Genomic DNA, 12,652 nt, shown 5'->3' on the forward strand with positions numbered 1-12,652 from the left:
TTACTAGATTCGCTGAGACCAAATCGCTTAAGCACTCCTACAAACGTTATTCATAGAAACGGACGAAACCAGATGATAACCCCGCCTACTCCCCATTTAACGATTCTGTTATAAACCACTAAAAGCGCGTCAAATCAATAAATCAATAAATAAATGCGTCAGAAAAATAAAATTTTACTCCCGAGATCATAAAGCAATGCTGGTGAAATGACTGTTTTAAATACGAGGAAACCAGGCCATATGATTATCCTCATTAAAAGTTTCCATACATTTAATATGTTTCGGTCACGCCAAGCGCACATTATAAATATTTTCAAAAAGGTAGATAAAATCAGCGTTGGCCTTTACTTGAGCCGAGCTATGCTAGACAGTTCTTTATTTTTGAAACTTACTGCTGTCTTGTGAAATGTATAAATCAAAGATAACGGTATGTATAGTACGGTTAAATAATACCAACCATTCTTATCACAAGTATTTGCTGAGAACGGTTCTGCATCAACCAGATTTAAACATATAATATACAATATTTACTTACATATATATACAAGAACCGTGAGCGAAAGCAATGGTTATCGCTGACAAATATCCCCTATGAAGAGTCGTCCACCAAGCATTTAGGTAATTTTTCGGCTGATATAGATTTCTTTTAGATACCTTAAAAATGATATAACAGTATAACTCTTTCAAATGGACTATTCGTCATTTGCTCAAAAATAAAAGTATTTTCAGTTAGTTAACTGAATTTCACTTAGATGATGGAGTCGTACATATATACGCCGATTTCATAAAGAGAGAAATGTATGCAACTAAACAATTAATAAAACGGGATAAAACTTTGCACCAATAGTGTCTTTGAAGTGTGCAACCTTATGAGCAAAATTATTCAAATCGACCCAAAGCTGTTCAAGCCTTTGGGTGCCGAATAAGTGAACCCCAGTATATATGGTTGGCTTTTAATATCGGTCAATGTGTGAAATATATAATTGAAATTCAGGGATAATTCTTTCCTGATAATAGTATCTCTGTGTGTCAAAAATGGTTTGAATCGGGTCAATACTTTCCCTAGCCCCCATATACCTAATGTAAAGATTTTCGAACTTCCGGGAAACTTTATACAGAGACTGGGGGCAAAGAGTAGTAAGACTTTGTATTTCTTGTTCTAGGCTAGTATGGCAGTGTCATCTGAGCCAAATGTGATATCAAAATAATCATTAGGGTTTAGTATACGATTGTTTTTCTGAAGTACATAAAGTGCTTTCGGCGATTTTTACGATGAAATTATTCAACAAAAAAGTTCCATTATATTTTGTGTGCGGAATCAAATTTCTGGTGCCGAAGCGTTCAGAATCGTTGGAATACCGAAAGGGTCAGTGCAAGATCATTTGGGCCTAAAAAAAGTAAAAGCACAATTGGTTCCAAAATCACTAAATTTTTTTTCGTCGCGTTAACGTCTGTGAAACAATGCTTTTCGACTACCAGGATGTCGTGAAATGTATTATTACTGGCGATGAATTCTGAATCTATGCTTACGACCCGGAAACAGACGATCAATTGGCCGAATATCGTGGCAAAGGTGAGTCTAAATACAAAAAACCACGTCAAAACAGGTAAAAAATCAAGGTTATGTCAGTTTTCTTTGATTATCGAGATGTGGTGCCTTCCAAACTCCTTCCGACCGACCAAAGTGTCGAAAAAAGAATGCTAATGCCAACAACTCTTCGTTTTTGCACCACGATAATTCACCGTTAAATACTGCACTAATTCTCCGTGAGTTCCAAGTCAATTGCGGGCTTGGAGTCAACTCTCATGGCAAAAAGCATTGATACCTCTTCCGACCAATTAAAATGGTTATTATGTAATGGATAAACGAGGAATCCACCGTGACCTTATGTCTATTGTGTCCGATTATTATGTAAGTTAATAAATTACCTGCAATTAAACAACAGCTGGATGTAACTAGATTGATTGCACTAATGCCATTTTACTCTATAAATAATCATAAACTCGTTTTTGTTTCATTCTTTGAAAGATCACTTCAAGTATTTATTTTCTAAATCATATCATTAGTCACTTAGGGTTTCAGGGCTTGGCTTTCACTAATATACACATGAACATGTACATATATAAAAATGTTTAAGATAATGAGTTTAAGTGTAGCAGGTAGTGGGTATTTTGCTTTTGTCTAACTACAAACTAAAATACATTGTTTTAGCACTATTCATAAATGGTAACGTTAGCTTAGTTAAACGTTTCTAATTCTATTCTCATCTTTAGTAATTACTTTGTGATACCGAAGGAACGAATAAAATGATAAAATTTGTTAAAACTAAAGTTCACTAGAAAATAAAATTGTTGCACAATTGTGGATGCAAAAGCACAGATGGACGACACTTAAGTGTTGTACAGGTGCATAAATTGTGTGTGTGTTTGAGTGTAAAGGTGAATTGGTACTATTTCAAATAGCACGTGAACCATTTCGCTCCTCCACTCACGACACCTATGAAGGTAAGGCTTGAAACTTTTATATATGTATAGGCACGTGATCCAGCAGCTGGGCTCGATCTGGAAATACGGCCGAGCACATCTCACACTCGAAGTAGCGCACTTTGCGTTCCGGTTGCGTTGGTGCTGGCGGCGAAGTGGTTGTTACAGCTGGCACTGCGGTTACGCCGTCCGTTGGCGAGAGTGAAGAGAAGGATGAGTCGTTGGTGGTGCTCAGGGAGCCACCGTAAGTTGAAGAATATGTGGTCGTTCTTTGGTTGATTACGGAACTTTCTTTTTTCTCACGCCTGTTGCTCTTAGTTTGCTTACTTTTCGAACTGCTGCCATTGACAGTTGTAGCGCTACGCTTTTGGTGTCGTGTGGAACCATTGGTTTGCAGATCCGATTCAAATTCCAAATATTTTCGATTCATAGTGCCGGTGCGATTGCGTGCACTGCGTACGTAATGACGTTCATTGCTGCTGCCGCTGCCACCACTTGCACTCACACCAGCTGACCCGCTGACACCAACAACGATCTCACGCAAATCTGGAGATGTCGGTTCGATCTTTATCATATTATGCTGCTCGTCTTCGAGGAACGGCGTGGAAGACTCGCTTATAAAGCGATGGCGTTCTGCACGATCACATTTGATGGGAGAACGCAAAATCTCTTCGAGATCGTTAACTATACTTGGGTTGAATTTTTCATAGGCTTCCTTGCGTAGCGTCGAAGCTGCATCGAGGAATTGTGTGTCATAAAGATCTACGTTTCTTGAGGAATTTGGAACATGTGCGTCATATTGCAAACCGCGTAGCTGGTGTGACGTTTCTTCGTGGTTGTTTTGCCCTATCTCCTGTTTAATTCGTGGTGGGCTTGAACTAATCTGACGGGGCAATTCAGTGGCAGGTGAGAGAATTTCATAGTCATCGACCATCGATCGACCGGTAGGACGCAATAAATCTAGGCCGTTTTGTTCTCTATGCGTTATAACGGTCTTGGAACGTTTTCGTCCATATTCATTGTAGGTGGAAGACAACTTTTCCGTGTGAATCATCCGTGGACGCGTTGCCTTGGACGTCGATGCTTTTTCGACGGTCCGTTTACGCGCTTTATTCGCATTATAGTTCTTGTTGATCTGCACTTCCTGAGTGCGTTGTGAACCGCCGCCAGAACTAATCTCACTTCCCGATTTATACTTCGTTTTGCGTTCATCCGCGTCTAAATGTGTGGCACCGCCAACCGACGAACCCACTACAAGTGTGTCGATGCTTTGCAGAGTATTTTCTAAATTCGATAGTAGTGTACTGGAATTGATGAGTTTTGTTTGCCATAAGGTATCGGAGTTACTACCCGTCGATTTATACCGCGGCTTCCTAGACTGCATAAGTAGATCATTATCTGGTAGTATAACACCATCTACTCCTTCCTTCATCAAAGAATTATTATTGACGCTGTCTTTAACTTTATTACGTTTGGATTTTGACGCTTTGGAGACCGGAATAGGTTCCGTGATGCCCAATAGGTCATCTACATTATCCATATCGAAGTCTGACAATTCGATATCACTTCCATTGCCATTTTGTTGGCTTTCCCTTCGAAGGCGTGCGATTTCATGAGGTTTCAACTTTCGCCGCCTTTTGTACTTACGTGGGCCCGTCTGAAAACACATAAAATGAATGAATATATGGTGAATATGTGAAATAAAATCTTTGGGTAGTTGTTGCTTACAATTGGTTGCCTCTGCATGGCAGTGTTCATATCACTGTGTTGTATTAAATGTTGCACGAGATCTCCCGACGACGACATTTCCATTGAGCACACGGTGCAGTAGTAAGTGTTACGTTTTGCGTCCAATCCCGAGTGATGAGAACGTATATGTTCGCGCAAGACTACGCGCTGGTTGAAAGCACGTGAGCACACCGAACAAGCGTACGGTTTTTCGCCCGTATGAATACGTTCGTGTTTTCGCAATGTACCGCCATCAGCGAACGCCTTCCAACAAAAGCGGCAGCCATAAGGTCTCTCACCGGTATGGATGCGCACATGTATTTGTTGAGAACTGCGCGAACCGAAAGTTTTGCCGCATTCATGGCAGGGAAATAGTTTACCTGAGGCATTAGTATGCGAATGTCGGTGGTTGGAGAGAGTGCGACCATCAGGGAATTCTTCCTGACAGACATCGCAGATTACTGACTTATCACGATGAGACGCCATATGCCGCTTCAGACGTGCTTTATTGTGGAAGTTCTTGCCGCATTTTGAGCACGAATGACATTTTTCGCGTGAATGATCCCAAGCATGCTTTATTAAAGCTTTACGATCGCGGCATTCTTTGCCACAGAGTATACATGAATTGGGCGTCATGTCGTGTGGATGCACTGACTGCAGATGACGCTTAATCGCTAGCTCCTCGAAAAATGTTTCGCCACAAAGAACACACCTGTCAAATAAGCAATGATTTAATACACCTCGCTTAATATTACAAGTGCTTTTTAAATATAGTCATACTTATATGGTGGATAACGCGCATGTATTTCAGCGTGCGCAAGTAAATCTAACGCCTCAGCAAATGTTTCGCCACATGTGTTGCAGCAATGCCGATCTTTATCATTATCGATATCACATTCAGCAATAGTTTTTATATGTATTTTGGAGTGTCTGCGCAGCAAATCTTCTCTATGAAATGACATACCGCATTCGCTGCAGTAGAATTCACCATACAAGCGCTCCGATTCGGATTCACTTTGCGTTTCTTCAGCCTCAGCTTCGTCGGGGTCGTACTCCGAGTTACTATCTTCAAATTGATGAGTTTTCAGATGTTCTTGCAGACTACCAGCATCCCAGAACATCTCATTACATTGGTTACACTCATGCGGATGATCTTCATTATGATTCTATGAAGAAAGTAGTTATATGTAATTGTTGATGTTTATAACTTTAATTGCAATATAACAAGAAAAAACTTATCTACGGGTGCACCGAAGCTTGAGAGCCATTCACAAAAAAAATTTGTACTTTTCATACAACAAATTGATTTAATGGATTGGTTTGTATGACAGTTATATGCTCTGATTGTTCGATCTGAACCATTTGTTGGGAGATTTTACCGCTACGTTATACAATAATTTAACAAATTTTGTGAAAATATCTCCACAAAAAAAAATTATTCTTTTGGGCTTCATTTAAAATGTTCAATTTGAATTGTAGCTTTATGTTATAGTGGACGAGGGTTTCAGTACGTATATAAAATTTCAGAACGATATCTTAAAAGTAGATGAACTAATATATGTATGTAGAAACAAGCGGACACGGCTAACTCAGCATAGCTTGACAGATTAAATTATTATATAAGTACATATATGTATTTCTTATAGGGTCTCCGAAGATTGTTACAAACTCCTTGGTAAACTAAACCTAACTTTAGTAGGATATAAATTAAATGTTAACTTTATCATTCTTACCTTGGTATGGGCCAACATTGCCTTCTCACGTGCGAATGCTAATCCGCACTGTTGGCAAACAAATGGTTTACTTTCGTCGATGACGGGGAAGCTCTTTTGATGTGCTGGTGATTGATTCTGTGTAAATTTCACAACTGCAGTGGAGGCTTGTAGTTGTTGGCAGTCTTCAAAAGCACTAGACGGATTCTCCAAATTCGCCAACCCAACTGTTTCGTTTTCATGTGGCTCATTCAAAACATAACTTTCTTCCTTTGGTTTAATTCGACTAATACGGCCACGACCCGTTGTCGTGGATGTTGAGGTAGATGAACTGTTTCCGCTGACATTATGCGGTTTCCGACTAGATTTTTCGCTACGTTGTAAGGAATTTATGTGTGTGGTCCAATCTTGCTCATAATAGTGATCGTTGGGTTGCCGCAATTGCAACTGCTGTTGTTCTTGTTCGACAAAGTTCATAACTAAAAGGTAAAAAAAATTTAAAAATAATATTAATATTTGTTTAAGCTCATGCTTTCATTTAAAATAAATACTAACATTCTGTATCCAATTCAGGATCTGGAGCATCAGCATGTGCTTTAAGGTGATTTATTAGATCAGAACGACGGAAAAATCGGGAGCCGCATAATTTACACAAATGTGGGCGATCGTTCTGATGTGCAACTATATGATTCATCAAACTTGTCTTTTTACGGAAACGGCGACTGCAAAAATCACACGGGTATGGACGTAGAGCGGTATACTCGTCTTGAACTGTCGGTAACGGTACTTCCATGTCCAGCAAAACTTGCGATCCAGAACAAATTATTTGATCGGCCGGTATTTCCACACTGTAAATATAAGACAAAAATGTTCAATGATTACTACCCAATTTGAAATTCATTGTAACTCACCGCTCTTCGCCTTGGTGCTGTACCCAGTCGTCCGTTATCACTTCTTCTGTTACCATTTGTGGTGTTGTATCGACAAAACTATCAATGAATCCATTACCAGTTTGCTGCAATACTTCCGAACAGTCAATCTCATCTGAAGTGGCGACGACAACTTTACCGTTATCAGCTACACTGGTATCAATTATCTCTGTTACCATTTGACCATCGCGCGCCATGAATATTAAGTTCTCGGCAGCTATTTGATCTATGTCAACTTCATTTGTTACACCGCCATCTTCATCATTACCGGTGACCAAGTGGTACGGTCCTCGTCCCGCTCCAGTTGCATCGTTGGCAAGGAGCTCATCTTCAGACGGCATTTGTGGCTTTACAATCAATTGCCCATTGGCTGTTTTAAGATCATCCTGGTCCTGAATCCATTGTATTTCAAAGGTTTGCCTGTCCATTACACCGTAATCTGATATTGACACTTTACACCAAATTCTATAATAACAGAAATGCAAACACAAAATAAACAATTAATTTAACTTATCCAAACCCCCACTAAGGTTTGGAAAAATAAACCACGAGACAATTTCAACGTTGCCAGTCATTTGCAACCGATAAAACTAAAATTATATTTATGTAATAATTTGAATCTGGGGAATTAGAAAAGTAATTCTAATGTTTGGCGAAATTATTTAACTTATCTAAACTGATCTGAAGTGAAAAAACATATTATTCCAAATTAGATTTTGAAATTAATTAGCATTAACATTATGTTCTAACAAAGTATATATTTTCATAATAGTCGGTAGCACTGTAAATTTTTCCAGTCCCATTTATTGTGTGTGACACCGGTTATCTCTTTTTAGCAGTTCTCGTTGTAGTTTTGCGCTGCATTACCGACAATGGCCGCCGCATATTAAAATCGAGTTGCATATCATTGCCCACCCAACACCACCAACAAAATTCCAACTATAATTAATCGAACAAAAATTCCATTTCCAAACAATATTTACGAGGTTATGTCCAAATGAGGTTAAGGTAGTTTATTTATTTACTATTTACAAGCTAATTTGCCGCTTACAACGCACCAAAACAATACAACAATCAAATGAAGTAACACTTGGGGAAACATCTGCCAGATCCAATAAATGTGGGTTGAACGAAGTCACACGCGATTACATCACAACGCAATAGATAAAATTTTGTCAAATTTTCACCGAACCCAGTTATAACTGTATACACTTAGGGCTCCACTTCCGCCTTTTGCTTTAAGAATAATTCAAACGGTTGCTTATAATTAAACTTAGCTTTTCACTTTAAGCAATATAAATTAGAAAATGAAATTCCTTTACTCTTTGCAACCGCACGAAATTTCGACCAACTACTGCAATGCAATTCATTGAATACGCGAATTGCGGCGAGCGGTGGTTACTTGATTGCGCTAACTGAAGGTGGTATGGCACAATGCTGCCATATTGCACAGTAAAGGGGTTGGGTGAAATATGCACAGGTGTTTGTCGAATATAAGCATGAAGATTTCAATTCATAAGACATTGGAGGGAGTTAATTTTTTAAGTGGGGTCAATAGTTTAATTTTGGCGCAAACGAAAAATATCACAATCATTTAAGTTTTGTTAAGTGAAATTATGACACCACTCAGGCTTAGTTCTAGCATTAGTCAATGCTATTTAACTATTCAATTTATAGATTTATGATGTAAGATTAGACAATTGTTTTTTTAGTTCATAGTAACTTGTTAATTATACCAAATTACGTCGATAAGAGAGTGCCGAGGTTCTTCTCCTGGCTATTTTGACAACGTTTGACTTTTTCGAAACAAACTGTTAGGATTCTAATTGGAATATAAATATGTAATTGGGGTATATACTATGTACTTAGTAGACAAGATAGAGGTTATTTGCAACTGCCGTCCCTAAATACTACTGGCAGCGGCAAATTACTGTCAAAAATTCCTGATGCCCATAGATTTTGTATGGCACACTCATAAATAAACGCGGCAGCAGCGCTGATTGTTGAAAAATTCGAATTTGACAGCGCGTTAAGAAGTAATTTTCGTTTTTCTTTCTTTGTTTGAATGAAAGTATTATTAATACATTAATTCCTTTTATATTTTATTACTTTTGTACTAATTTTAGGATCTAACTTGATGTAAAGTTGCCGCTTTATTTACATCTAATATGTTTGAATGATCATGGAGTCGTTTTATTTTTGAGTTTGGTTTTTTTCCATTCTCAACAATTTTCAAATTTCGCACACATGTGTTATTTTTGGATTCTCTAAATAACAGGAGCACTCATTTCAAATCAACATAGAAATAAAAAACTTTCGTAATTTAATGAATGAATCCACGAAAAGACGTACAAGGTAGTGTAAAATATCATCGGGAGCCACAGTGGCGTAGCTACAACTTCGGGCGCCCGGGGCCAAGGATGTTCTGCCGCCCCCCTTTATATACCTACCTACAAGTTTCATGAGGTGGTTCGAACAAAAGTGAAATTTCAAAAAAAAAATATCTTCGATATTAAGTATATAAAATTTAGGAACTAGAAGCCACGCAAATTCTGAAGTTCCTAAATTCTCACAATACGGTTTTTAAGGAAATTGATACTAAATTTACAAGACATCTTATTAAAAGCCATAGAAAAAACCCATTTTCGCCCTATATCTTGTACACTTTTGACACAATTTGCAGGAATTTTTGCCCGAATTGGAGTTTTGAAAAACAGCGAAGATCGTTTGGCCGCCCCCAAGACGTTGCGCCATCAAAGACGATACACAAAAGACGATACACGATACCATCAGTGATATCAAATTAACTTTAACCTTAAAAGCAATAATGAATGAGCTGAGCTTGTATCCTAGTATTCAAACTTTTAACATAATTTAATGGCACACAGCGGGAAAAATTCATTTTCAAACAAATATTCAGTTGAATTGGAGTTGAAATAATTCAACTTAAGATTAATCCTACTCTTTTTTGGTATTACGAAATTCAGTCCAAGTTGGTGTTGCCTACATAAAGAATGATTTCACAGTTAATAAAACACGTGAAAATTTTTAAACGAAAAATAAATAAATTTAATTAATTTTTCCTCACGAAAAGGTGAATAGTTATTAAAATAGATCTTTGTTTGATTTATTTATATTACGATAAAAACAGTTCTTAGGGCCAAAACTGATGTGCTGCGCATAAAAAAAGGCCTTTGTGACCACTCAAATCAAGTAAGCCAAACTTTAACTGACAATTAAATGGCTTGTAAATAAGGTTTGTTGCATATTCATAAGTGGTTTTTGTTAAAAAAAGGAGCGTTTAGTTTTTCTTCCAAAGTCTCCGTTTCCTTGCAGTCGGTAGGTATCAAGACTGCATTTAAAAAAATTAACTTAGGCCAGCGCAGAGAACGATACCTATGGTAGTTAAGAAGGTTTTAAATAACTGTGATTAACACTGTTCTTGTATGTAGTGGATAAAACATAAATGACTAAAAGAAGCAAAACTTTGTATATTTCTAGGAATAGTAGATTTAACCGTCTCTTTATGTTCGAAACAGTCGCTTAATGTTATATTTGCTATTTCCAAATTGTAGGCTTGCCTCGTCCAGCTTCGTGATTTTTCTCCAGAGTTTCAAAAAATTAGCACGAAACAGCCAATAATTTTTTTGTCATTAGCTTGAACTTCGTTCTTAAATTTGTTGCATCCACGTGGCCACGCAAACCTTACCACTATATCTTCTTAACATTTTTTTTCTTTTTCGTTCGTTCGGGATTTTTTTTAATGTTTTTGGTAAGCACAAGTAAACTTAATTATATTATCTAATTATAATTATAGTTTTTAACTTATTACGTTTAATGAGTAAAACACAAGCACAGAAATTATACAAAAGTGGCCGATTTTATTGTTTTTAATGGGATACACCTACTAAATTTCGTGTTTCAATAAAAAAAAATATAAAAAAAATTAATTGTATCACTTACATTACGAGCTCATTTTGTAAAGCTCACTAACTTTCAAATGATTTTGTCTATAGTTGAATGTGTTTTGTTTTAAATTTTTAATATTTTTGATAAATAACATGTCATTAAGTTATTTCTAAATAAAAAATTTCTATACCGCAAAAAGTACCCGCTATAAAGTGTTGTCAAATATGCACAACAAAAAAATAAATATAAAAAAAAAAATTGTAGTGGTAAGGTTTGCGTGGCCACGAGTGTATGTATATCCGTCAATCGACAGTAAGTTAATAACATTTGCAATTTTTTACAATGTTCAAAAACGGCTGTGTAATGATCTCGTCTCTTTCATCGATTGAAGACAATATAAACAAGAAAAAAAGTTAACTTCGGCTGCACCGAAGCCAATATACCCTTCACAGGTACATTTCTTTTGGACAATTTTTTCGAAGATTATGTTATTACCTTAAGCAGTAATCCATGTCAAATTTCGTGAAGATACCACGTCAAATGCGAAAGCTTTCCATACAAGCCATTGATTCCGATCGGTCGGCTATAGTTAACCGATGCAGTGGCGTAGCTAGGGGGTGGCGAAGGGGGCCGTCGCCCCAGGCGCAACGTCTTGGGGGCTGCAAAACGATCTTCGCTGTTTTTTTAATATTCAGAGAAGTACTTTTCTTTTTTTAAATTTTTTTTTTTTCAAAATTTATTATAAAAGATAAAGAGTTGTATACTCACAATGTAATAATCTGAACAACAATGAAAAATATTAATTTTTACTCGAATACTTTTCAGTCTTTGAATTTGTCTTAAATCGTTTGGCTTATATCTTTCTTAAAAATAAAGATAGAACTTAAAGATGCACTTTTCTAGCTTTGATCGCTGCAAAATCACATATCATTGTAATTTAAAGTTGAAGCAGCTTCACATTCTATTGAGAGAATCGCAAGACTGGACAGTCTACTCTGACTCATGGTCGATCTCAAGTAAGATTTGATCAATTTAAGTTTGCTAAAAGATCTTTCACAAGATGCAACTGATACAGGTATAGTGAGTAGTATTCTTAAAGCTGTCGCTAACGTCTTGTAGGCTTCCAGTCCCATTGAAGAAATGTATAATAAAACTTTTTCTGGCGAAAATCCAATTTGTTCTTCGTTTTTCTTCGCTCTCTTTAATAAAAGTAGGACGTTTTGGATGTCACTGTATAAATCTTCGTCATCCAAGTCATCTGGATATGTTAGAATATACTGATTGTTATACGAGTAATATACTGATTATAATGCAAATGATTTAAATTATATACTATAGTAACAAATGTTTGAATCAGTAACGACTTTCGTGCTTAAGGTTGTACGAGCGTGGATTCGTTTTTGAATGATCTTTTTCCATTTTCAAGAAGCATTTGTAACAAGCCTCGTGTACAGACAAAAAATTCCATAGTTTCTTTAACCGAACATATTTTGAGAAACCAATGGATATGTCACAGTTGAAGCATAGGGCAAACTGTGAGAGCGACACATTGCGACGTAGGAGTGACAAAAAAAACAGCATCTTTATTTTTACTCTGTCGTCGCGACGTGTCATTCTCACAGTTACCCTATGCTTTAAATGTAAGAAATACTTTTATTTCTCCAAATTTTCTAAAATGGTATTTAAAAACTTCAAATCGGGAAAAAATTCCTGCAAATTGTGTCAAAAGTGTATAAGATATAGGGCGAAAATGGGTTTTTTCTATGGCTTTTAATAAGATGTCTTGTAAATTTACTAACAATTTCCTCAAAAACCGTATTGTGAGAATTTTGGAACTTCAGAATTTGCGTGGCTTCTAGTTCCTGAATTTTATATACTTAGAATCGAAGA

The 12,652-nt window shown here is 36.8% G+C and overlaps 1 protein-coding gene across 2 annotated transcripts; it reads right to left on the reverse strand.

Annotated features, from left to right (window-relative positions):
• Positions 1 to 2,007: 2,007 nt before the first annotated feature.
• LOC126754459 (uncharacterized) lies at positions 2,008 to 8,274 on the reverse strand. 2 transcript variants are annotated; one of them, XM_050466438.1, is made up of 7 exons: positions 8,176 to 8,274; positions 6,836 to 7,318; positions 6,480 to 6,772; positions 5,946 to 6,403; positions 4,993 to 5,378; positions 4,213 to 4,924; positions 2,008 to 4,141 (listed from the first exon to the last, which is right to left on the reverse strand). In XM_050466438.1, the coding sequence occupies exons 2-7, from the start codon at positions 7,279 to 7,281 to the stop codon at positions 2,522 to 2,524; spliced, it is 3,915 nt and encodes a 1,304-aa protein (XP_050322395.1). In that variant the 5' UTR covers positions 7,282 to 7,318; positions 8,176 to 8,274; the 3' UTR covers positions 2,008 to 2,521. The 2 variants fall into 2 exon arrangements, with proteins under 2 accessions (XP_050322395.1, XP_050322388.1); XM_050466431.1 differs by having other exon boundaries at positions 7,912 to 8,262.
• Between the last annotated feature and the right edge of the window lie 4,378 nt (positions 8,275 to 12,652).

This window comes from Bactrocera neohumeralis, chromosome 2, assembly GCF_024586455.1.
Source record: "Bactrocera neohumeralis isolate Rockhampton chromosome 2, APGP_CSIRO_Bneo_wtdbg2-racon-allhic-juicebox.fasta_v2, whole genome shotgun sequence".
Taxonomy (NCBI): Eukaryota; Metazoa; Arthropoda; class Insecta; order Diptera; family Tephritidae; genus Bactrocera; species Bactrocera neohumeralis.